Source organism: Vigna unguiculata, chromosome 7 (assembly GCF_037176805.1).
Source record: "Vigna unguiculata cultivar grain cowpea cultivar isolate G323 ecotype 2 chromosome 7, ASM3717680v1, whole genome shotgun sequence".
In the NCBI taxonomy this organism is placed as follows: domain Eukaryota; kingdom Viridiplantae; phylum Streptophyta; class Magnoliopsida; order Fabales; family Fabaceae; genus Vigna; species Vigna unguiculata.
Window position 1 is genome coordinate 25334562 of NC_140798.1, and position 26523 is coordinate 25361084.

At 36.6% G+C, this 26523-nt stretch overlaps 2 protein-coding genes across 2 annotated transcripts; both read right to left on the reverse strand.

Annotated features, from left to right (window-relative positions):
- Nucleotides 1–4467: 4467 nt before the first annotated feature.
- On the reverse strand, nt 4468–4921 carry LOC146884706 (uncharacterized). Its single transcript, XM_085675986.1, has 2 exons — nt 4805–4921; nt 4468–4668 (listed from the first exon to the last, which is right to left on the reverse strand). Exons 1-2 carry the CDS (start codon nt 4919–4921, stop codon nt 4468–4470), a joined length of 318 nt encoding a protein of 105 aa, XP_085532112.1.
- Nucleotides 4922–11537: 6616 nt separating this feature from the next.
- On the reverse strand, nt 11538–12731 carry LOC146884707 (uncharacterized). Its single transcript, XM_085675987.1, has 2 exons — nt 12224–12731; nt 11538–12103 (listed from the first exon to the last, which is right to left on the reverse strand). The coding sequence occupies exons 1-2, from the start codon at nt 12729–12731 to the stop codon at nt 11538–11540; spliced, it is 1074 nt and encodes a 357-aa protein (XP_085532113.1).
- Nucleotides 12732–26523: the final 13792 nt, after the last annotated feature.

Genomic DNA, 26523 nt, shown 5'->3' on the forward strand with positions numbered 1-26523 from the left:
ATAACATTGGCAAATTTTTTAAAGACTTTGAATGTGTCATTCTTAGCAGGGATAAAGAATGTCCAAGTGTACCTTGAGTAGTCATGTACTAGAACTAAAGCATAATAATTTCCCCCAATGCTCCTAGTTCTAGAAGGTCCAAACAAATCCATATGTATTAATTCTAATGGATTAGATGTAGAAACAGTTTGCTTTGATTTGAAAGAGATTTTGATTTGCTTGCCTTTTTGACATGCATCACATAGCCTATCTTGCTCAAACTTAATGTTAGGCAAACCATTTACCAATTTCTTTTTAGCTAGTTTGTTTAGATGTGCCATGTGAATGTGTGCAAGTCTTTTGTGCCAAATCCATGGATCATCTCTTTTAGCAAATAAGCAAAGAATGGATTTAAAATCAGAATTTTCAAAATCAACCATGTAGATATTTTGAATTCTTTTTCCAACAAATACTACTTCATTTGATGATGCACAACATATCAAACAATGATTTGATTCAAAAATAACCTTCAGCCCTTTATCACACAATTGACTTATACTAAGCAAGTTATGTTTCAGCCCTTCAACTAACAGTACATTTTCAATGACAGTGGAAGAAGAACTTGTTATCTTGCCTACACCTAGAATTTTACCTCTATTGTTATCACCATAGGTAACATGACCACTTGCTTTGTATGATATTTTGCTGAATTTCTTTGCATCACATGTCATATGTCTTGAACAGCCACTATCCAAATACCACATTGATTCCTTGGCTCCAAGACTTACCTGCATAGTAGTTTAAAGAGATGATGCAGGTACCCAATTGAATTTGTATCCTTTCATGTTAGACAAAACATTTGAATTCTTGGCTATCCATTTATATTTACCTTCAGGAACACCATGCTTCTTAAAGTAACATTTATTCGATGTATGACCAGATTTGCAACAGTAAAAGCATATAATAGAACATGGTTTACTCATGTTAATGAATTTCCTTGACTCTAGTCGGCTACCTAGTTAATTTTCGTGTTCTGCATATCCTATGCCTTCTCTGTTCAGTACACTTCTTTGGGAACCTAGCATAGCATCTAGATAATTTCTTCCTAGAGTGAATCTAGTTAATGTACTCATTAGATATTTGATTCTCTCTAATTGTTTGGAACAATTTTCACAATTAAGCACACTCTTTTTGCAATTACCACTGTTATGCTTTTCAATATTTTCAAGCTCAGTTTTCAATTCTTCATTTTCTGTTTCAAGCTATTTTAATCTATTTTCAAGCCACCTATTTTCACCTTTATGTTTGTAACATCCCTAAGGAATATTACTTTGAAAATATCATAAACAATTAAATAAATGAGACTAAATACGATAATATAAAAATTATTCCTCATCTATGTAGGCATATTCCCAAAACGCGGGAAAATTAAAGTCGCAAATTCAAAACATTGTAACGGTTCGCAATTCAAAAACATTACAACTCATAAAAACCAAAAATGGCTAATGTTCCAAAACATAAATACATCAAATTCAAATCTTCAAAAGCCCATAACATGATCCCGCTCTCCAGTCTCAAGCATCTCCTCGCTCACCTGTCAAAACATTTACTCCCGGATAATAAATCATCTGATCATCGCCACACACACACATATAGGGTGAGCTATGCATATTAAACAAATTAAATATGATACCCATCCCAATAAAAATTTACAGGTTAATGTTAATTACAAATTATCCACCCCTGATCTCAATATTCTTTCTTGAGTCACATGCATGAAACTAGGTCCTGGGATTTTCTCTGTGCTCCCACGAAACTATCCCTTTCGTGGTCCAACCCTACGAGCCAATCCTGCTCATAGTCCAACCCTACAGACTCCTCGCCTGTAGTAACACATCCAAGCTCACTACACTTGGATCCTGACACGCACGCAATCACCATACTAAGGACTCCTCGTCCAATAGTAGCCGACGGGAACATCACAGTTCCTTGCCCATCGTGCGCCCAACGCATACAATCACCATACTAAGGACTCCTCGCCCAATAGTAATCGATGGGAACTCAACTAGTTCCATGCCCATCATGCATTCAACCACTCAAGCACATCCCAGAACCCTATTGGACTTAGTCCATCAAGCCCAAGCACAAAAGAAGCGAACTTAGTCCTTCAAGATCACTAATCAAGCAAAAGAAGACAATTGTACAGCCACACAAACTGCCTGGTACCGCCTAGACACCGCTAGGCGGATACTGGCAGAAAATCGCCCGGCGGTCACACTCCCACCGCTAGGCACTACGGCCCAAACAGGACCCGTAATTTTCCGTCACCTCCTGGCAGACACAATCCTGCCGCCAGGCGCCTCCTGCAGGCAGAGGCCACTGCCACTGGTTTAAGGCACTATCGCCTGGCGGTCTGCCCTGTACGGCCAGGCGCCATACCAGTAGCGAGATGCTACTGGTTTTTGGCACATTCTACAGGTCTAAAGACCTCAATTCGCAACACTACTTCTACACACTAATCATAGTATTTATAACATATCACCAAAACTAAAACACACCTAGTTCAATCAATTCATGCCCAACTCAAACATTATCAGCATACCACATTTCTTTTGATTCTCAAATAGAACAAGCCACAATTAACAGTATTCCCCTTACCACTTATCATTATACATGTTATTCTGTGAACATTACCGTACCCCAGTTACGGCCATATGCCCAATTAACTCTTTCGCCCATCCTTTTTCCTTTTTATTACCTTACTAGTTCTCATACTCCATATATCCCGGTTTCTAAACCCTTTCACCCTACTATTTATTCCACCCCAATCTGGTCATCATTTTATGTGCACTTGGACACCCAAATTAACATAACAAATAACAATATGTAATATAACCGAAGCACATTTTTTTTATCTTCCTTTTATTATCTAAATATCCTAGATGATGAAATTACAATCTATCCTATCTCAAAATACTTCCTATAAGAACAAGATTGTGAGCACCCCAATCATTGCACCCCATGGCAAGAGCACCAACCAGATTGCACCTGCTGCCCTCCTAACAGGTCGCCTGGCGGCAGCCTCAGTACCGCCAGGCGGTACGTGAAACACTGGGCTCTGCCCAGATTCCCCCTCCACAATCCTTGTGACTCCTCCACCCCACTATTTCACAGTTCATCTTTACAATGATGTAATTTCGAACGCATCATACCCAGAATCAGATTACCATCAGATCATCATCAATCACACGCAAACAATTCACCATTCACAATCATTGGTTATGACATTCATTCCTAAACCCAAACGAGACCTAAATATACCAACTCACATGAAACTTCATGAAATCTTCCACCAATTTCGCGATTATAGGTAATCACACAACAACTCAATCATACACACGTCATATAAATTAACCAGACCTCCAACAACACAAAACCACCCAAAACCTGCGAGAATTGGAAAATCCAGTATGTGTCGCCTGGCGGGTAGCACCTTGCCGCTAGGAGGTGCATGAGTAAAACCTAGTTTTTGGGTCTTCAACGTATGATTCGCCTGGCGGGCCTTCAACACCGCCAGGCGGTTTCTGGGAAAAATCCAGAAACTGCGAAAAATGTCACAAACGCAAGTACCACATGCAATTTCATTCACATTAGACATAGTTTATCATAACCACGGTAAAAGCAATATAAACAGCTCCCCTAACCTGGATTAAAGCCTTCCCCGAGTGTTCTTCTACTCCTTTCCTTGAACTCCAATTGGTCTCCCTTGTCTTCTCTCAATTCAGCCCCTTTTTCACACCCAAACCTCACCTTTCAACCTCAATTTCATAATCTTTCTGTAACCTCACAATACCCTTTGCAGAAAACTTTCTCTTCTCTCACAATTAGGCTTTTTAGGGCTGTTTTAATGGTTGCCTAATACTCTAAACGAAAATAGCATTAGGAGAGGGTAATGACCATTCAAGCTCACTAATTGGCTTGCTTTCCAGCTACCCCTAACTGATACTTCTGCTAGGGTTTTTCCTTAACCCTTCAACTTCAAATCAAAACCAAAAATGACAAAAATAGAGTTTCCTTTGGGTCTCCCAAGGTTTGAACCCACACCCATGCACATGCCAACTCAATGCCTAACCAATGCAACCGATTCATATTTCATACTAACCAATACAATTCAATAATTATAAAAATCCACAACACGTTTTAATATACATAAAAATAATACAAATTTAATAACACACAAAAATAACATACATAGGACTCCAACCCAAGTCCTCTCACACAAACCAAGTACTCTCAACCACTTGAGCTAGTACTTTTCCACGTCATACACTCTGCATTTATTACCTTAAAGGTTCTCCTTACCCACATTTATCCAATAATTACTTAATTAATTATTTAATTTTTCCCGGGTCTTACATTCCTCCCACCTTCAAAAGTTTTCGTCCTCGAAAACAAGACTTACCAGGAACAGATGTGGATAGGATAACTTCATGCGATCCTCCATCTCCAGGTCATCTCCAGAGTTGCCTCATCCCAAAGCACCTTCACCGTCTTTATCTCCTTACCCCTCTGATGTTTGACTTGAGAGTCAAGGATGCGAACCAGTCCAGCTAGTACGGTTAAATCTTCCCGCACTTGTACATCATCAACCTCTAGTACATGGTCTGGACTTGCAACGTATTTCCTCAACTGAGAAATAATGGAATACGTTGTGCAAGTTCGCTAGATGAGGTGGCAAGGCAATTTCATAGGTCGCCGGCCCAATTCTCCGCGTAATCTGATAGGGTCCTATAAACCGTGGTGTCAACTTCCTCGATTTTAGAACCCTTCCAACTCCCATGGTTGGGGTAACCCGTAGAAACACATGATCACCTTCATCAAACTCTAACGGCCGCCTTCTTTTATCAGCATAGGACTTTTGCCGACTCTGTGTAGCTCTCATCCGATCCTGGATTAATTTAACTTTTCCAGTGGTCTACTGCAGAAACTCGGGGCCAAGCACAAGGGCTTCCCCATCTTGATACCAACACAGCGGTGTTCTACACCTTCGACCATATAATGCTTCGTACGGTGCCATTCCAATACTAGCATGATAGCTATTATTATATGTGAATTCCACCAAAGGTAACACTTCGTTCCAGTTTCCCAGATGGTCTAACACATAAGACCGCAACAAATCTTCCAAAGACTGTATAGTACGCTCAGATTGACCATTTGTCTGAGGATGGTAAGCTGAACTCATCCTCAGTTGAGTTCCCAAGGCTGCTTGTAATGACTACCAAAATCGGGAGGTGAATCTCGGATCCCGGTCTGACACTATACTTTCTGGCACCCCATGTAACCTCACTACCTCCCGCACATAAGTTTTTGCTAGTCTATCCATCGAGCATTTCTGATTTATAGGTAAGAAGTGTGCACACTTAGTCAATCTGTCCACAATTACCCAGACTGAGTCATGCCCTCTTGTCGACTTCGGCAAGTGTGTCACAAAATCCATGGAGATACTATCCCACTTCCACTGAGGTATCTCCAATGGTTGTAGGGTACCTCCCGGCCTTTGATGTTCAATTTTGGCTTTTTGGCATACCAAACATTGAGCAACAAAATCGGCCACGTCTGATTTCATCCCATTCCACCAAAAGGACTCCTTCAAATCCTTGTACATCTTAGTCATTCCGGGGTGGATGCTAAGACGACTTTGGTGACCTTCTTTCAGAATTTGCCGCATGAATAGGGGTCCTCCAGGCACACACACCCTACCTCTGAAGCGTAGAATACCGTCCTCCCCCATCTGGTAATCTTTTCCTTTATCTGTACCCAGCCATCCCACAAATTGTTGCAGCTCCATATCATGCCCCTGAGCCACACGTATCTCATTCAAGAAGTCATTAGTAACTTTTAACATACTGCATTGTATAACTCCTTGTCCAAACTGCATTCCCAAGTTCATGTCCCGAAGTTTTTCAATCAGCTCCAACTCCTTTACCATCATGCAGGAGACATGCATCTTCTTACGACTCAATGCGTCAGCTACGACATTTGCCTTGCCTGGGTGATAAAGCAATTCAAAGTCGTAGTCTTTCAGGTACTCCATCCACCTGCGTTGTCTCATATTTAATTCCTTCTGGTCGAACAAGTATTTCAGACTTTTGTGATCATTGAAAACTTGAAATTGAGACCCGTACAAGTAGTGTCTCCAAGACTTGAGAGCAAATACAATAGCTGCCAGCTCCAAGTCGTGAGTCGGGTAATTTTTCTCGTGTACTTTCAACTGACGAGAAGCATATGCCACCGGCCTCTTATCTTGCATCAACACACACCCCAGCCCCTGATGAGATGCATCACAATACACCTCAAACATTTTCCCCAAATTAGGAATTACTAACACCGGAGCGGTAGTCAAACACCTTTTCATGTCCTCAAAGCACTCCCCACACTTTTCAATCCAAGAGAATGGCTGATCTTTTCTTGTGAGTTGTGTCAATGGGTTCACTTTCTTCGAGAACCCCTCCATAAATCTCCTGTAATATCCTGCCAGACCCAGGAAACTCCTCACCTCAGTCACCGTCTTAGGCCACTCCCACTTAAGGACCGTCTCGATCTTAGCCGGATCTATCGCAATGCCTTTGGCTGATATGACATGCCCGAGAAATTGTACCTCGTCTAGCCAAAACTCGCATTTGGACAACTTCTCATACAACTGATGATCCCTGAGTATCTTCAATACAACCCTCAAATGATCAGCATGCTCTTCTCTCGTCTTTGAATAAATAAGTATGTCATCTATAAAGACGAAGACAAACTTATCTAACCAAGGTCGAAAGATTCTATTCATGTAATCCATGAATATTGCCGGTGCATTCATTACTCTGAATGGCATCACTATATATTCGTAGTGGCCATACCTCGACCTGAAAGCCGTCTTCTGTACATCTTCCGGCTTCACCAAGATCTGATGATATCCAGATCGTAGGTATATCTTGGAGAATATTCCTGCCCCCTTCAACTGATCTAGTAGGTCGTCAATCCTCGACAAAGGATACTTATTCTTGATTGTTAATTTGTTTAGCTGCCTGTAATCAACACAAAGTCTTGAGCTCCCATCCTTCTTCTTCACTAGTAATACCGGAGCTCCCCACGGCGACGCACTAGGCTGAATAAATTTCTTCTCAAGTAGATCCTCTATTTGCTTCTTGAGTTCTGTCAATTCTACAGGTGTCATTCTGTACGGTGTCATGGATACCGGACCTGCACCAGGAACTAAGTCGATAGAGAAATCTATGTCTCGACTTGGGGGCAGTCTCGATACTTCATCCGGAAATACATCTGCGTACTCATTGACAATAGGGATATTCAAAATCATCTCCACTGCGTTTTTCTTTTCTGGTTTAGCCATCACCATAAAACATGTGGCCCCTTCTTGCAACGCTCTCATAGCTTCTCGAGTTGAGATCAACTCTAACCTTTCATGCTCTGGGAATACCAAATTGTGTCGTCCACAATCAATTATGATGTGATTATTGGACAACCAGTCCATTCCCAATATTACGTCCAGTCCCTCTAGAGGCAAGCACACCAAGTTCACCTTGAATCTGCGACCTGCCACTTCCATCACACACCCCACACAAACTGAATTGGTTGCTACCTGACCTGAGGAAGTAGTTGACACCAGCAACTCACATCCCAAACCACGTTTCTCCAAGTTCAGTCTCCCCACACAAGCATTAGAAATGAAGGAATGTGTTGCTCCAGAGTCGAACAACATTAAAACTGACTGGCCAATTAACAAACAGGGCTCAAGAATAAGGTTACCTGATTAGGTAGCCTCTGTGGAGGTCATAGCGAATACTCTTCCCACTGCTCTAGCTCTCTCAGCTGGGAATGCGGCTGGCTTTTTCACCCCAATACTCTTTTTCTTCGGGCAGTTATTGGCAAAGTGGCCCGGTTTGTCGCATATGAAGCATTTGCGACGATCTCCTGATCCTCCTACCCCACCGGTTATTTGAGGGCAGTTCCTCTTTAAATGGGGTCCCCCACACTGGTAACACATGGGGCCCTGAGAAGTCTAAGGTCGACTATAAGGTTTCTTCATCTGTCTCGCCTCTGCGACATTCTTCTGATGTCGACTTGCCGGATTCGACCCTCTTTCTAGGTACTCTGCACTCTTGGCTTGTTCCACCAAGATCAAAAACCTTCTCTCTCTCAGCGGCGTGACCACCTTTTTCAAGTCATGCTTGAGCCCCATCTCAAACTTGAGGCATCTCCACTCCTCGGTAATTGCCTGAGAATAATACGTTGCCAGGTGCTCGAATTGTTAACATACTCTTGCACCGACATGTTCCCCTGTTGCAGAGCCAAGAACTCCGCCTCCCTGTCCTGCTTAACAGTATTCGGAAAATATTTTTCTAAGAATTGGATTCTGAAATTTTCCCAGGTTACTGACTCCTCCCTAACCTACATCTGTTGTTTCATGCCTGCCCACCAGTACTCGACATCATTATTTAGCAAGTACACAGCAAAGGTCAGCTTCTGCTCGTCGGCACAGTTCATCACTCCAAAGATCTTTTCGCACTTGCGAAGCCAGGCATCAGCTTCGTGTGGAGTGGCCCCACTTGTGAATTTTGCGGGCTTATGGCGCAAAAAATCCTCTATTGTTGGCACTCTTGCTGGTGTTATTGCCACTCTCGGCTGTGCTGGAATAGGTTGTTGCATTGCATCCACCATGCGATGAATGCCTTCTGCAATGTCATCAACACCGTTAGCGTTCCTCCTTCTTCTGTTAGCTGCCATTGCCTGGATACGCCACATATTCAACTGTTAAACATCACTCCATTAGTTTAACACACTCTTACCTCCTTAAATTTAAACACACATATAATACCATGCACACACATAGCAAGCTCACTCCCCAAAAGCCCCAAAACATGTTTTTCAAAACATTTTCCAAACTTTTGCTTTGATACCAACTGTAACATCCCTAAGGAATATTACTTTGAAAATATCATAAACAATTAAATAAATGAGACTAAATACGATAATATAAAAATTATTCCTCATCTATATAGGCATATTCCCAAAACGCGGGAAAATTAAAGTCGCAAATTCAAAACATTGTAACGGTTCGCAATTCAAAAACATTACAACTCATAAAAACCAAAAATGGCTAATGTTCCAAAACATAAATACATCAAAATTCAAATCTTCAAAAGCCCATAACATGATCCCGCTCTCTAGTCTCAAGCATCTCCAGTTCATCAAAATTCAAATCTTCAAAAGCCCATAACACCTGTCAAAACATCTGCTCCCGGATAATAAATCATCCGATCATCGCCACACACACACAGATAGGGTGAGCTATGCATATAAAACGAATGAAATATGATACCCATTACCACACAAACCGCCTGGTACCGCCTAGACACCGCTAGGCAGATACTGGCAGAAAACCGCCCGGCGATCACACTCCCACCACCAGGCGCTACGACCCAAACAGGACCCGTAATTTTCCGTCACCGCCTGGCAGACACAATCCTGCCGCTAGGCGCCTCCTGCAGGCAGAGGCCACTGCCACTGGTTTAAGGCACTACCGTCTGGCGGTCTGCCCTGTACGGCCAGGCGCCATACCAGTAGCGAGATGCTACTGGTTTTTGGCACATTCTACAGGTCTGAAGACCTCAATTCGCAACACTACTTCTACACACTAATCATAGTATTTATAACATATCACCAAAACTAAAACACACCTAGTTCAATCAATTCATGCCCAACTCAAACATTATCGGCATACCACATTTCTTTTGATTCTCAAACAGAACAAGCCACAATTAAAAATATTCCCCTTACCACTTATCATTATACATGTTATTCTGTGAACATTACCGTACCCCAGTTACGGCCATATGCCCAATTAACTCTTTCACCCATCCTTTTCCCTTTTTATTACCTTACTAGTTCTCATACTCCATATATCCCGGTTTCTAAACCCTTTCACCCTACTATTTATTCCACCCCAATCTGGTCATCATTTTATGTGCACTTGGACACCCAAATTAACATAACAGCTAACAATATGTAATATAACCGAAGCACATTTTTTATCTTCCTTTTATTATCTAAATATCCTAGATGATGAAATTACAATCTATCCTATCTCAAAATACTTCCAATAAGAACCCCAATCATTGCACCCCATGGCAAGAGCACTAACCAGATTGCACCTGCTGCCCTCCTGACAGGTCGCCTGGCGGCAGCCTCAGTACCGCCAGGCGGTACGTGAAAAACTGGGCTCTGCCCAGATTCCCCCTCCGCAATCCTTGTGACTCCCCCACCCTATTGTTTCACAGTTCATCTTTACAATGATGTAATTTCGCACGCATCATACCCAGAATCAGATTACCATCAGATCATCATCAATCACACGCAAACAATTCACCATTCACAATCATTGGTTATGACATTCATTCCCAAACCCAAACGAGACCTAAATATACCAACTCACATGAAACTTCATGAAATCTTCCACCAATTTCGCGATTATAGGTAATCACACAACAACTCAATCATACACACATCATATAAATTAACCCAGACCTCCAACAACACGGAACCACCCAAAACCTGTGAGAATTGGAAAATCCAGTATGTGTCGCCTGGCGGGCAGCACCTTGCCGCAAGGCGGTGCATGAGTAAAACCCAGTTTTTGGGTCTTAAACGTATGAGTCGCCTGGCGGGCCTTCAACACCACTAGGCGGTTTCTGGGAAAAATCCAGAAACTGCGAAAAATGTCACAAACGCAAGTACCACATGCAATTTCATTCACATTCGACAAAGTTTATCATAACCACGGTAAAAGCAATATAAACAGCTCCCCTAACCTGGATTAAAGCCTTCCCCGAGTGTTCCTCTACTCCTTTCCTTGAACTCCAATTGGTCTCCCTTGTCTTCTCTCAATTCAGCCCTTTTTTCACACCCAAACCTCACCTTTCAACCTCAATTTCGTAATCTCTCTGTAACCTCACAATACCCTTTGCAGAAAACTTTCTCTTCTCTCACAATTAGGCTTTTTAGGGGTGTTTTAATGGTTGCCTAATACTCTAAAACGAAAATAGCATTAAGAGAGGGTAATGACCATTCAAGCTCACTAATTGGCTTGCTTTCCAGCTACCCCTAACTGATACTTCTGCTAGGGTTTTTCCTTAACCCTTCAACTTCAAATCAAAACCAAAAATGACAAAATTAGAGTTTCCTTTGGGTCTCCCAAGGTTTGAACCCACACCCATGCACATGCCAACTCAATGCCTAACCAATGCAACCGATTCATATTTCATACTAACCAATACAATTCAATAATTATAAAAATCCACAACACGTTTTAATATACATAAAAATAATACAAATTTAATAACACACAAAAATAACATACATAGGACTCGAACCTAAGTCCTCTCACACAAACCAAGTACTCTCAACCACTTGAGCTAGTACTTTTCCACGTCATACACTCCGCATTTATTACCTTAAAGGTTCTCCTTACCCACATTTATCCAATAATTACTTAATTAATTATTTAATTTTTCCCGGGTCTTACAGGTATTAGAGTGTTGTAACTTTCTAGCCTCTTCATGCAACTCATTATATACATCAAGTGGTTGATAGAACCTAGTTTCATAGCTTTCATCAGTATATTCAAGATCACTTACACTGTTGGCTTTGGATTTTGTATCAGCCATCAAACACATATTTGTTTCTTCTTCATGGCTTTCACTTGAATCACTAGAGGTGTTGGAGTCATTGTCCTCCCAAGCAATATATGCTTTCTTCACTCTCTTGGACTTGCTTGTAGCCTCACTCTTTTCCTCCAATTTCTTTTTGATCTTAAGAATTGGACAATCAGGTTTGATATGACCAGATTTGCCACACTCATAACATGTTGGAGTGTTAGATGATGACTCTTGCCTCTTGGAAGGGAATCTTCTATTTCCTGCAGCTGCAGATTTTGCATTAGATTTATTTTTGTACTTCAAAAATTTTGAAAAACGTTTTACCATCAGATTCAGTGTCTTAGAATCAGAATCTTCATCCTCCTGATCTGCAGTTTCTTTATCTTTGTTGGCTTTGCTTATGCCTTCAGTTTTTGCAACAGCTTTTAATGTAATGCTTTTCCTTTTCTCTCATTCCTCTTCCTCTTTTAAACGTCCAAGTTCCAATTCATGTTCTCTTAGTTTTCCAAAGAGGGTTGCCATACTCATTGTGGTGAGATCTCTTGATTCAGAAATTGTAGTGACCTTAGGCTGCCATGCTCTATTCAGACTTTTCAGTATTTTGATATTCAGTTCTTCCTTTTCAAAGACCTTTCCCAAGGCTATGAGATGATTCACAATATGAGTGAACATTTTTTGCACATCATAGATTTTTTCTTCAGCCTTCATCCTAAACATTTCATACTCCTGAATTAATGTGTTCTTTCTAGCTCTCTTGACTTCATCCGTGCCTTCATGAGTTACCTCTAACACATCCCACATTTCTTTTGCAGATTGACAAATTGATACCCTGTACAATTCATCCAATGTTAGTGCAGATGAGATTATATTCTTGGCTCTCACATCATAATGAGCACGTTTATTTTCATCAGGAATCCAAGATAGGAAATCTTTAGGTATAGTTTTTCCTTCCTCAATTTTTGTAGGTATAAATGGACCATTAACAATAGCATCCCATACACCTTTATCAACTGATTCTAAAAAGATCTTCATTTTGATTTTCTAGAAGGGATAATTATCTCCAGAAAATAAGGGTGGTCTGTTTATTGAAGCCCCTTCAGAAAAAGTTTGTGAAATATTGGCCATCTGTCAGGATCTAGTCGACTATGAATTCGACTAACCCATACACCTTTATCAACTGATTCTAAAAAGATCTTCATTTTGATTTTCCAGAAGGGATAGTTATCTCCAGAAAATAAGGGTGGTCTGTTTATTGAAGCCCCTTCAGAAAAAGTTTGTGAAATATTAGCCATCTGTCAGGATCTAGTCGACTATGAATTCGACTAACAAGCTCTGGTGCCACTTGTTAGAATTGATGCTCCAATATTTCACAACCAAGAGGGGAGTGAATTGGTATTAACAAATTTTGTCCAGCTTTAGCACTTTTGAAATTGTTTTGATAATAACCTTTGCTTTTGAATCAATTGAAATAGTATGGTTTGATGCTTAATGTATGGAGCATTTATGCTATGACAAGATAAAGAGAGAAAGAGATAAAGCACACAGAATTTTTATACTGGTTCGATTCTTAAGAATCTACATCTAGTTCATCTAGCAAACCACAGCTAGATATATTCACTATATCACAAGAATTTCAAGATTTACAAATACACTTGATAAATCTAAATTCTAAGATAAAGGAACACAAATGCAAGGCATCCACACACTTGCACAACCACACAGCAGCAAGGCTATCACACACTTGCTTTAGACAGAAAACAACAGAAACAAACAATTTCAAACTGTATCAAAACACAAGAACAAAGCCTACAAAATGGATTGAGTACACCTTTTCCAAGACTGAAATTTCTTCATTTTGCCAAGTCAAAATTGAATGTGTCTTGATAGAATTCTTCAAGAGGACCTTCAAAGATAGCTCCAAGAACCTGTTTCGCACTTCTCTTTCTTTCTTTTGGTTTTTCAGATTCTCATTCAGAAAGTGCAGAAACTGTTTTTATATAATAGCTGCTATCAGGCACGAACCTAGTCGATTACATTAGTTGGCTTGTCGACTATCGAGAAGTGCAGAAACTGTTTTTATATAACAGTTGCTATCAGGCACGAACCTAGTCGACTACATTAGTTGGCTAGTCAACTATATTTTGACAGAATCCAACACCAAGTTCCAGGATATGCGTAGTTAACTATATTAGTAACCTAGTCAACTATCAGGGCAACAGATTGATATTTTCAGGATATCACATACATGTCAAATTAACAATGTAAAGCTATTATGGGCATCATAAAAAACATAGCACATCACACATGCATACATTTAATAGCAATATATATATATATATAATATATATATATATGAGGGTACTTTTATGAATTAAAGTTTAGCGGGTATGGGTATCCACGGATACGGATACTATGATACCCGTACCCGCCCCGTTAACATGCGGGTATCAAAAATACACGTACTCGCGGGTATCGGGTTTCCATTTTTAATATTTGTTTCTTACCTGTTGCGGGTTTTATCCGCGGATATCCGCGGGTACAGATTTTTTACATCCCTAGTCAGGTTAGGTTATTTTTTTAGCCAACACATAGATAATTTGGTAATTTTTTTATATTAGTTTGTATTTGGATTGTATTGAAGTTTATTTAGATTTTAATTATAATTATAATTTAGTTTTGACTAAAAAAAATTAAAAAAATTAATAGTTTTTTAATTAAGTGAGCCCGTGAGCCAACCCTGATTAACCCACCAACTGGTGGTGGACCGAGTCGGATTCGAATTTTTGTGGCTCATTAACAAGTGAACCGGATTGGGTTGGCTCACTAAATGATTAACCCGTGGTGGATCGAGCTGGACAGGGCCGGATTATCCGTTTTGACAGCTAATAACCTATTTGAAATCCCCAAATATATCTAATCTACAATTAAATTTATATGGAATTTAAATTTTCTTCAAAAAAAAAAAGCATTGTGTAATATTTAAGCAAACTTTAAAACCCAAAATAAAGAGAGAGAAAAAAATATTATTCTGTCCATTACAATAGGAAAATAAACAGGTAGACATGAAAGAAAATTCTAAAGCAAGATAATCTAATTTAAATGGATAAAAGTATGGTATAAATTATAACATATATTAATTTAGTGAGCAGAAACCTTTACATAGGGGTTTCCTCGTGAAGTAAACATGCCCTAAAGAATGCCAAATATACTACTGCTTCATCATATTGAGATATGAAAACTTATTTTTTCTGGTTTGTCTGTTCTATTTAGATACCAAGTGGATTGATTTATGAGAGTGAATACATGTTCAGGAATGGTGAAAATCCTACTTAGCTATATATATATATATATATATATATATATATATATATATATATATATATATATATATATATATATATATATATATATATATATATAAAAGAGAAATGTGGTGGATAGAAACAGGGCTAGATTTGAAATTACGAAGCAAGGAATAACGACAAAAGAATTTGGTATAGTAGTGGAGCACTATAGTTGATGATGACAAGCCTAGTGAATTAGCATATTGTAGTAGTACACACAAAGTAATGAAATGAAGCAGTGAGTGTTTGACATATGCATGCGATTTGGGGAGAGTGTTGTGGTAGTTTCTTCACGTCTTGTGTAAGTGTGTTGTTTTGTTGAGATGAATATTATAGTGATGCAATTATTGTGTTTGGATCTGCAAAACACTGTTGATAACGTGGGAGAAGGTCAGAGATGTGCAGGGTGCAGTGGCTAGTCCCTTGGATTGGAGAAACTCTCTTTCATTAATCAGAAATGGCAGTCACTAGCTTAAATCACGCACTTACCGGGAACCTAAACTTTCTGCAGCTTTATTGTCCCTTTTGGCTTCTATTGCCCGATCTGTTTCTCTCATACCACTGCCACTCTCTTTCTCTTTTCTCTCTGCATCTCCTTCATCACCACTCCAAAACTTATTTTCATTTTTTATTTATTTTAATCATAATGTATATTATGGAAAGCAAGGGTTCTGGCACTGGTACACCCAATAACATTCGTACTTGTTCTGATATCAAAGTCTCTGATCATAGAATTAACGTCGATCATTTTGAGATATTATCCGTCTTAATAAGTGTTTGGTTATTGTTGAAATTTTTACATCGATTAAATATGAAACAATTTTATAATATATAAATATAAATATAAATTTTATTTTATAAATCAATTTTATAAAATTAAATTAAATTTAAAATTCATTTATTATTTGTATTAAGATTTCTGTTTTTTATACTTACATATGAACAATTCTCAAAACTTTCTTAAGAGATTATTCCTATCAAACTATGTTTGATTTGATTGTTGCTCAGCATCACCTCAAGATACAGTGAGGAATATTTGTAGCAGATATGTTTTTAGTCTTTGGTGTAGTGTTTGACAAGCCAACCCAGGTTTTCTTCAGTGTGTTTCCTTATTCCTATAAAAATATTGATGTTTAAGTCAAATAAATATATGATTTTGATGTTAAACATGTGTAGAATTACAACTTGGGTTTACTTACATTATAATCATGATGGTGCTAAAGTGCTGCTTTTGTCGTGAATTCCTTAATTAACTTATGGTTTAATGATGCAACACTTCAGTTTTTGCACAGATTCTGATGCATTGGAGCAGTGACATTAGAGTAAGCTCATTCGAATAACGTTCCCAACCTTGAATTGATTAGAAAAACTTATTTTGAGAATATGTGATGAAGATCAGTGTCGGGTCATATTCGGATTATGGTGAAAGCTGGCGTGGGAGACTAGCTTATTTTCACTGAATACGTCACCGGACTTAATTTTTGTCACGCTATTTCTTTGTTCCAAAATTAACACTTCATAATTTTCTTTTTATTTTTCATTTTTGTCGTTTGTTTCATACAACATTATAACATGCTATATTTTATAATTTACGATGAAGAAACCTGCTCGTGAATTATAAATGTCCCGTTATTCAATTGTTTATAACAATTTTTAATATTTTCGATAATATTGGTTTGTGAAATAAGTATTTTAAGATTAGTATCATTACTTTTTAGTTGAAATTAAATGGTAGGGTTAATGCTTGGTTCATTTACAATTTACTGGATATCATTTTCATTTGTTCTTCAACATTTTATTCTGGTTTTAATTTAACTTATATTCAGGTGTTTTTTTTTTCTCGGCGTGAAACGCCAGAAAAAATAAATAAGATAAATTACTATATTCGTTAAAATCTCATAACAAAATAAAACAATTGAACATACACCTCCTTCCATGCAACAAATATTAAGGTATAATTAATAAATGGCATAAATATTAATTTGGTTTCTATTTTGGTCTAACTTTTTCAATTTGGTCATCATTTTAGTCATTGTAGAGACCAATTTAGATATCAATTTATAAACTAAAAGTTATTGGTAATTAAAATAGTTTCAAAAAAATATAATTAGTCTCTAAATTTCTATTTTGAAACTCATTTGAAACGATAAATAAACTTAACAAAATTTGGTTCAAGGACTAAATCCAAGCATTTTTAAAGATGGGGGACTAAATTAGTCTAAAGTTTCGAAGAGGGACTCATTCCAATTTTCACTGAAAGTTAAGGGACCAAAAATATATTTAACCATAGTTTCTATTTTGAATTGGTCTTTAAATTGGTCACTAACATTAGTTATCAAGGTTTTGCCCACCAAAGGAACTGGTCTCTAATTAGAAAATTGGTCTCTAAACATATCTTTGGTCACTAAAATTGGTCATTATTTAAGAGTTTTCTTATAGTATTCAATTCAGTCCTTTTTGTAAGACCCACTTTAATTTTTATTCCTTTCTACCCTAATCTTAAGGGCCTATCTTAATCAGATGGGCCTAAGGCTGGCCCATTAAGGGCCAAGGCCCCCTAAAGCAGCCAAACCCCCATTCTGGTTTCACTTTTGCAAAAACAGTACTCACTTATCTCCCTTTTTCCTCATCCAGAGCTCTATTAGGGTTTCGAAGTGTAATCAGATTCAAGTTTAGCTCGACCTCATTTATGCTCACGTAAGTGTTCTTAACTCATAATTTTTCCTCTCTGGTCTACTTTCGTGGTCATTGTTAGAGTTTCTGTAATAACCCCACTTCTGCTCACTAGTTCCAGCTCGCAAATCTAATTCTAAAGTTGCTATGCTTCGTGGTTCAGTGTTGGGGTCTTGTACTATTTATTTCTAGGTAAGGGAAGTTAGGGTTTCACGTTTTAAGTCATATTTGATGAGTTTTATTAACTTTTTTTCGTGATTTTGTATGCTTGAGTGAAGTTTTGATGATATGAATATGGATTGTGTGATTGGTGTGGGTAAATGATTGAACTGTGCATACGCGAAAGTGGAGGGTTCTGGTTTTCTCGCCCAAGCGAGCCTGTCTCGCCTAGGCAAGATTAGCAGTAACTCGCTCAGATTGCCTGCGCAAGTTGTCGCTCAAGCAACGAGCTCCAGTTTTGAGCGAGAGCACATCTCGCTCAGGCGAGGACGTCTCGCCTAAGCGAGAGTACGTGAAAGCGCCATTGTTCCTCTTTTCGAGCGCCCTCGCTTAGGCGAAAGGAGCTCGCCTGAGCGAGGGACCCTCTCGCTTGAGCGAGACCTTTTTGCTTGAGCGGGGAGTTGGGCGAGAAGTGCGTTTGTTCTGTGGTTTCTTGGTTTTTGGATGTTGGTCATATGTTTGGACTGATTATATATTTTTAAAGCATGAGTTGAGCGATTTTGCATGAGCAAGATGAATGGTGGTCTGTGGTTTATGAGTTTAACAACAATTTGGGTATGATGCATGTATGGAATGATTCATGGGCTAGATTCATGAGTTTTGGTATGGCTTTGGCATGATACATGTATGGGATGGTTGGTACTAAAGTGACATGGAATTGGTATGAGCAATACTTGTATATTGGTTGTTGGAACATGTTGTTGGTTTGGGGTTAGGGCGTAATTCCATGAGCCTCTAGGTGAGACCTTATGGTGGTGCCTTAGTTGGTCGAGACGTAATTCCATGACCTCTGTTAGTGGGAGTTCATGGTGGTGCCCCATCTATATAATTTAGTAAGGATTCAAGGTAAGGTTGCATCCTAACACTCTAAGGAGTCAGTTAGTCTCACATAGAGCGGACTGTGTCTTGTGGTGAGAGTACCAGGAGGCCTGAAATCCATTAAGGGCTAACCTTGTGTGTGGGGGTTAAGACATTGTAACACATAGCTCGGGGGAGAGCAGCTCGGTAGAGTAGGGAAATTCACCACAAGTGCAAGCATCTGCTGAATCTGACTAATTATATGCATCCGGATGAGTCGTGTCTAAGTCTTAGTGTATTGGTTGAAAAGTCATAACATGTTTGGTTGGCATATGTATCTTGAACTATGAAATTGTATGCAATTGCATGATAAACCATCTTTCGGCTTTAGCTTACCCTTATGTTTGTTTGTTGTATGTTCTGTATGTGTAGTTTTCTCTTTTTGCGATGATCATCAATTTATTGATGGGAGTAGATGTGAGAGACACCCGTGGTCAACAGGGTGATGGAGGTTCCGTTGCGTAACCTACCTGGGCTAGATTCTACTGTTTTGGGCTTTCTCATAGGGCTAAGGCCCATGTACTGATTTATCTTTTAGTACATTATTGACTACTGTCAAGTTCTTGTATTTTGTTTGGTATTGGCATCTTGGTGTGCCTTGGATTCCTCGAAGTGTCTTTGGATATTTTAAGGAGTCGTGTTGATACTCCATGACTCGCCTCTTATATTATCTGTGTGACATGTCATTTAATTAAAGTATTTATTTAAATGGGGTGTTACACTTTTCGCTAACATCGTATAAATAGTTAACTATAGTTTCTATTTTAAATTGGTCTTTAAATTGGTCACTAACATTAGCTATCAAGGTTTTGGCCACCAAAGGAACTGATCTCTAATTAGAAAATTGGTCTCTAAACATATCTTAGGTCACTAAAACTGGTCATTATTTAAGAGTTTTCTTATAGTGTTTAATTTAGTCTTTTTCGCTAACATAATCTAAATAATTAATATTATTGGTCAACTTGTGTATCATTCCTCCAGGATCAAAGATCCATCTATAGTAATCATTAAATAAAATTTGGATTAATTTTAGTACCACTAGACAAATATATCTATTTGAAAAACAAGAAGAAGGCCTTTTGTTAATTTTGAAAAACTTTCCTTAACTACTTTCAAGGTCTACTTCCCAAGAGTGTTTTTGTTCACTTTGAGTTAATTTTAACTTAGAAGGTAAAATCAACTCAAGGTGTGACTTTGAAAAATCCAAAGAGAAGTTTAAAACAATGGAGGGTGGAGGTGAAGTTGAAAAAATTTCAAATGAAAAGTTTGGAATAAAGAAAGAAGTACTGATAAATGGAGAAGAGTTTCAGGATTAAAAGACTTCCCTTAACATCTTATCTTCAAGTAGTATTGGGCAAGTGGAAGGTTTCTCCTTTTCTCTTCTCTTACTCTTTTATTTCTCTTTCATCTCTCTTCTTATCTTCTTTTCATGATATCTTCTTTGCTCCTCCTCTTTCTCTTTTCTTTCTTGTTCCTCTTTCTCTCTTTGTTCTTCCTTTCTTCTCTTGTTTTCCTCTCTTGTTTTCCTAATCTTTTGTTGTATCCTCTCATCTTTTTGTCTTAAATTTATAAGTTCCTTCTCCAAAATGGTAAGTTGGGCCTCTTTTTGTCTTGTATCCTCTCTTTTAATTTTCTCCTTTTCCTTTTGTATGGCCTCTTGCTTTCTCCAAAATTTTAGTGATTTAAGTTCTTAGGCATTTTGATTTAAACTTTATGGAGTTTCTTTACTAGAGTCATTACACTACTAAAAAAACTCATATTTCCTGCCAATTTTGTTTTGAAATTTTTTTCATAGATAATACTTACAAATTTTATTGTGAAAAAAAATTTGCAAAAAATTGTTACCAATATTCTTACAAAATATTTTGTATAAAACAATTTTCGCAACAAATTTTGTAGGAAATACTTACAAATTTTATAATTTTGTAGGAAATGATTATTCATGAAGGAATTACCTTCCAATTAAAATTCTTAAAAAAAATGGTAGAAAAAAGTCTTTTCCTGCAAATATTTTTAACAAATTTGCAAAAAAACTCCCATGTAATAAGACAATTTCTAGTAGTGTTACTAATTTACTTTGACTTTAACTTTTTCTTTTAAAGAAATTCCTAAGGAGACTTAAGGAGGCAAGATGCTCAAATTTACTTCTAAGAAAGATAGGTGAATCACTTGGATTAGTTAATAACCAAGTATTTCCTTAGCCAAAGTTTAGCTCAAACCTCTTGCACCAAACTTCTCAATGAGAACTCAATGAAAAAGTAAGTTTAGACATTGTTGAGTGACTTGCTCATGTTTTGTTTATACTCAAATGTTTAACTTGATTCTTTTGTTCTGCGACTTAGGTGAATATGCATGATTTGATATAATCGAGACATTTCTTGTTTTTAGCTAAACTTATCAGAAACACACTAAACTATAAGAAAAAAAGAATTAAAAAAGAGATAGCAAAACAACTACACTATGCGACCTAATGGTAAAGTTTGTTGACACTTAAAGCCTTCAAAGCTTTACCAACTAAAAACAAAAATGATGCACTAAAACGTTTAAGGTGCTAATTAGGGGATGAGATTAGATACCAAAGGCTCCCCAAGACACTTAATTAGGCCAAGTTTACAAGAAACAAATTACAACTCAAATTAAAGAAAGGTGCAAATACAACCAAAGTTTTAGCTTTTCCTCTCCAAGTGTTTCTTTCCTCCTCTTTTTGTCTCTTTCACCAAGGCTTCAAGTCCACTTAAGGTTTCTACCCCCTAAGATGATACCTCAAGGGATTGGTTCACCTCAAAAGAGAGCCTACAACAAAAACAACACCAAAAAATGAGGAGGCCAAAGGGATAATAGCAAGAAAATGCTTGAAAACAAAGAAGGCTAACTTCAAAAGAGTTTGTATGACAAAACCAACCAAGAAGAAAAAGTGATAAAATAAATGGCTAGAAACAAGGTTAAGCACATAAAATAGAATCACCTAAAGAAAGACACTAAAATGGATGAGCAAAACCAAAAATAACTAGAATAGAGAGGCATATACTTCTTGTTCTCTTTGGTTGATAGCTAATGATGCTTATAACCACTCCTTTAGCTCAAACCCGAGATCAATAGCCGTTGGAAAGTCCAGATTACAACCCCAAATATATAGCTTCAAATGCAAGCAAAATAAACAACTCAAAGAAGGTAGTAGTTGTTGTGGTTCTAGTGCACTTGTTTTGATCACTTTTTTCTTGATTTTTCTTTTGCTTTTTCTTATGAACTTATTTTCTATTTTTCTCAATAATTTTCCAGCACCAAAACAAAACCACTACAACATATTTTGAACATTTATATTTCACTAGAACAAGAAGCAAATCAAAATGGAAAGAAATCGACTAGAATCAAAAGATAGAATATGAAACTCAAGTAAAAATAATGGAAACCTAACTCTATGAGCTTGCTAATGAACTAATAACAAGTATGAACTCAAAGAAGCAAAATAAAAGGACTCAAAGGGACATATATGGTGTAGTTTTGAAAGTGAACATAAAATTTTTTGTGATTTTTCAAAGATAAACTAAGAAGTAGAGACATAAAAATGACTAAACATGACTCTAGACAACATGGAATAATCTAAAGTTAAAAATCACACAAACATATGATATGACCAAATGGAGAATATGAAGAAAAACAAAAAAAGCTAAGAACATGTAAACATGTTATCCAACACACTTTGGAGTATTTAGAAGGCACAAAATAGTAGCCAAAACTACCAAAACAGGACCTGGAAAAAGTTGATGACAAAATTCAGGTAGATTTAACCTTTGTTGACTATTTTGCTCATAATTTTCTCTACAGAACTCCAAATCATTGATTCATTTTTTGTTGGAAACTAGATCCACATGACTTTCATTTGACTACAAGCACGTAATTTTTAGATCTCTAAGCTAGATGCAATTTAATTTTCAAAAACATAGACTTTATTGTCACATTTTCAAAAGCATAGACTTTATTGTCACGTTGTTTTGTGTGTAAGGGAGGTTGATTTGGAAAATTCCAAGATAGCTACAACAAGACAAAGTTAGGAAAACACAAAGGAAAAGAAAATAACCTAAGCTCTGATTGGGATAATCTCCTCTAAGCTATATGACTCAAGCCCAAGGGCGACTCACAAATGGTGGTGGTTTGTGCAAGCTTGATGGTAGTTGAAATATGTTGTGCATATGGTGGTTTTTATGTGATGAGATCATGGTTCCTGCTCCAAGCTATTTGACTCAAGCAATGGGGAAAGGTTATGGTGGTGTTTGAGTGTTCTCAAGAGAGGTTGGGTCAACTCTTAGAAGAAACCTATAAGGGGTGCTCTAGCCTTGGTGACCTAATCTATTAATACAAGTCCAAAAATAAACCTAATCTATTAAGAACTTATTGATGGCCCATGATGATAAGAACTTAGGCCTACCTTCCACAGATGATGCCGACTTTTCTTATATGTTCTTGGTCATGGCTAGGGGTATGCCATCACTCAAGTAAGGGAAGGTAGTAAAAAGTTAAAATACTATTGGTTCAAATTTATGATGATATGATTGTGATAAATGGATGAGATATTGAACTTTGTTTGTGAAATGGTTGTTTGTGTTGTTCTATTGAGTTCAATTGCGAATTTAAGTAAATTGATCTATGATGTGTATGTGTGTATATATTGTCAATTGGATTTTTGAGCATGTTTTTGGACTAAACTAAATTTGTTTTTTTATAAGAAAAGAATAAAATGACTAAGGTAAACCCAATAGGCTAATCTGATACACATATATGAGTTTCTGAATTATGCAATCCTATCGAGAGGAACATCAAAGTCGTTAGGCGTGAGAAGGAATTTTCATTCTAGGAAGCTCTCATTCTTTTTGCTAGGTAGGCCATTCACTTGTTAGGAAGCCAAATGAAATTGGCTCCAAGGGTCCATTCTCTCGTTGGGCGAGAGAAAAGAATCACTTAGGAAAAATGTTTTGTTTGAAATCTAGAAAGTAGGGGATTTTGGCCACCAGGCAAGTGAGAGTCTTGTTGGGAAAATTTATGGGAGTTTTACTTTCGATACTCGCTCGCACTCGCTCGCTGTGTGAGATAATGTTTCTAGGAGCTCAAAAATTTGTTTTAAAAATTTATACTTTTTGTTACATACATCTTCACAAGTATAAATAAGAATTGTACATTTATTTTAATCCAAAGGCTCAAATTTTAAAATGATAAATCTCTTCACTCACAACTCACAATTCAATTTTAAAAAATAAAATCTGGAAAAAAGAATATAATTCAATTTCTTTTATTTTTTTAGATGATTTAGATTGGATTAAAGATTTTAAAACATGAAAATTGTCTTATTGATAATTGTCTCATTATTGGTCTTTATAAAAATGGGATGGAACGTGTTAGTCTGTCATAATTGAGATGCACCGAGGATTATAACTCATCTCATGAAATACTAAGTGATTAATAGTTGTTTCTTATTATTACTAAATTTATAAGTGTTCAATATTTAAATAATAATAATAATATTATATTTTTTACTTCAAATAATTGGTCATCATACTTTTTATTGAGAAATAATATTTTTATATTTAATAAGTAACATTATAAGATAATGATATCTCAATTAAATGGACAATTATCTCAACCATGAAATGCTTTCAAACGTTATGTATGAAGAAAACATAAATGTTTTTATTGATTTAATTTCAAGTAAAAAAAAAAAGGCATTTTAACTTTTAACATAATATTTAATCTGTTTGCCATATTTTATAACCGAAAAGGAATTTTTGTCTAAACTTTTTTCTAAAGTGGTGTTTCATACTTTAACTGTATTTATTGAATTGAAATATCTAATATACAAATACTAATAAGCAAGGGAATTATTTATTTATTGTTTTTTTGAAATGACTGGGCACTTGTACTTTTAAAATCAGTGATAATAATCTGTTCAATATGCACTGGTTGAATTGAAATATAAAACAATTTAAATACATATTTCATTTATAATCTTCTGAAATATTTTTTAAAAACAAATTCACGATAGAAGTTCCAATTTTAAAACCAAACCAATAGCGCTTAAGTGAATTAAGAGTTTATTATGATGTTTGAAAAGTATGATCCACAAGACAAGAGCAGCGTTACATCCATGGAACATCTTGGAGTGACATAAGAAAATTTAATACACAAACACTGTAGCACGTTTGCAATAATTCGTGGTTGTTTGGATGCGATGTTCCAACTCAGAACATCACGTTTATATGGTATGAATTCTGTTGAAGTACCTTCTCGTACATTTCACATAAATGACCAAACATGGTTCAGAACATCCTTATACTCAACCAAAACCTGCACCCATTTCCGTTTTTTTTTCTTCATAAAATTACACTTAGAAGAAGTTCTGATTGTACCCAGTTATTTAATATATGACAATTTCTCTTCCCCATAGAGCTCATATCACGCAAGAAAAAACTTTAGGCATTCACAAATCCCATCTCAATGGTAAGAACAATCTCAATTTCAGCATTGATTTCGGGCATTCATTACATTAAATATTATTTATTTATTTAATTATTTATGTGATCTAATGAGTTTTTCTATTAAACTGTATGAAGTCGCAAATTTGCAGTCAATCGAAAAGATTCGTAAGATTTTGGTTCATTTGTTGCTTGAATTGATAGGTCCCTCTATAAATTTCTGTCGGGGCAAGTATTAAAACAATCACAAATAATTTCAGCTCACATTAATGAGGCCAAAATGTAGATGTAGCTAATTGTTGCACAACTGCGTACCTTTTTTTTTTTTATTTATGGTTTTATTTTTTAATCTAATTTGGAATATAATATTAGCATATTATATTATTATTTTAAAGTTATGTTTGAAATAATCGTCACAAAAGTTAATAATTTATCATATATAATATTTCATAATTAATAATATACAAATATTTGTAATATTAATGCCTTTTTAATTGAATCTTTAAACAATAACAATAAAGGATGAAAAAACAATTACACATATCCGGAGGAAAAACATAATATTGGTTAGAAGTTGTAAAGAAAAAAAAAAATACATTGATTAGAGAAAAGATCGGCAGTCATTATCTTTAATTAACACCCAGAAAGGAAAAAGACTTTGAGAGAAAAAGATGTTGCCATAAATAAGAGGATTAATGGTGGACATAAAGTGATTACATAAACTTTTATAGAAAAAAATAATAATTGTCTATTAATAAACTCTTTACATTAATTAGGAGCGCTGGCGACAAACACCGATTCGCGGTGGTTATCAAACAGCGTTGAGGGTGCGAGCAGTGACGTCTCACAGTGGATGATAGATACCTATGATATACCGATACTTCAACTTGGGTCACGTATCCGTATCTGATATTTTAAGATACTTTAACAAAATTTATCAATGAAGTATCTACTTTATAAAGTCGTAATACACTACAATGAAATTTTTGAATAGTGAACAATTTTAGTGACAAAAAATAATTAGTCATTATATAGTAACCAAATTGACAACTAAAATAGTTCCAAAAAATTATAATTAGTTTCTAAATTAATAATTAAAATAATTTCAATTATGAATTGGTTTTTAAATTGGTCACTAACATTAGCTATCAAGTTTTGGCTACCAAAATAATTGGTCTCTAATTAAGAATTTTGGATTCACACATTAACAATCATATATTTATTATATTTGTAAGAATTATTGTATATTTTTCAATATTCATATAT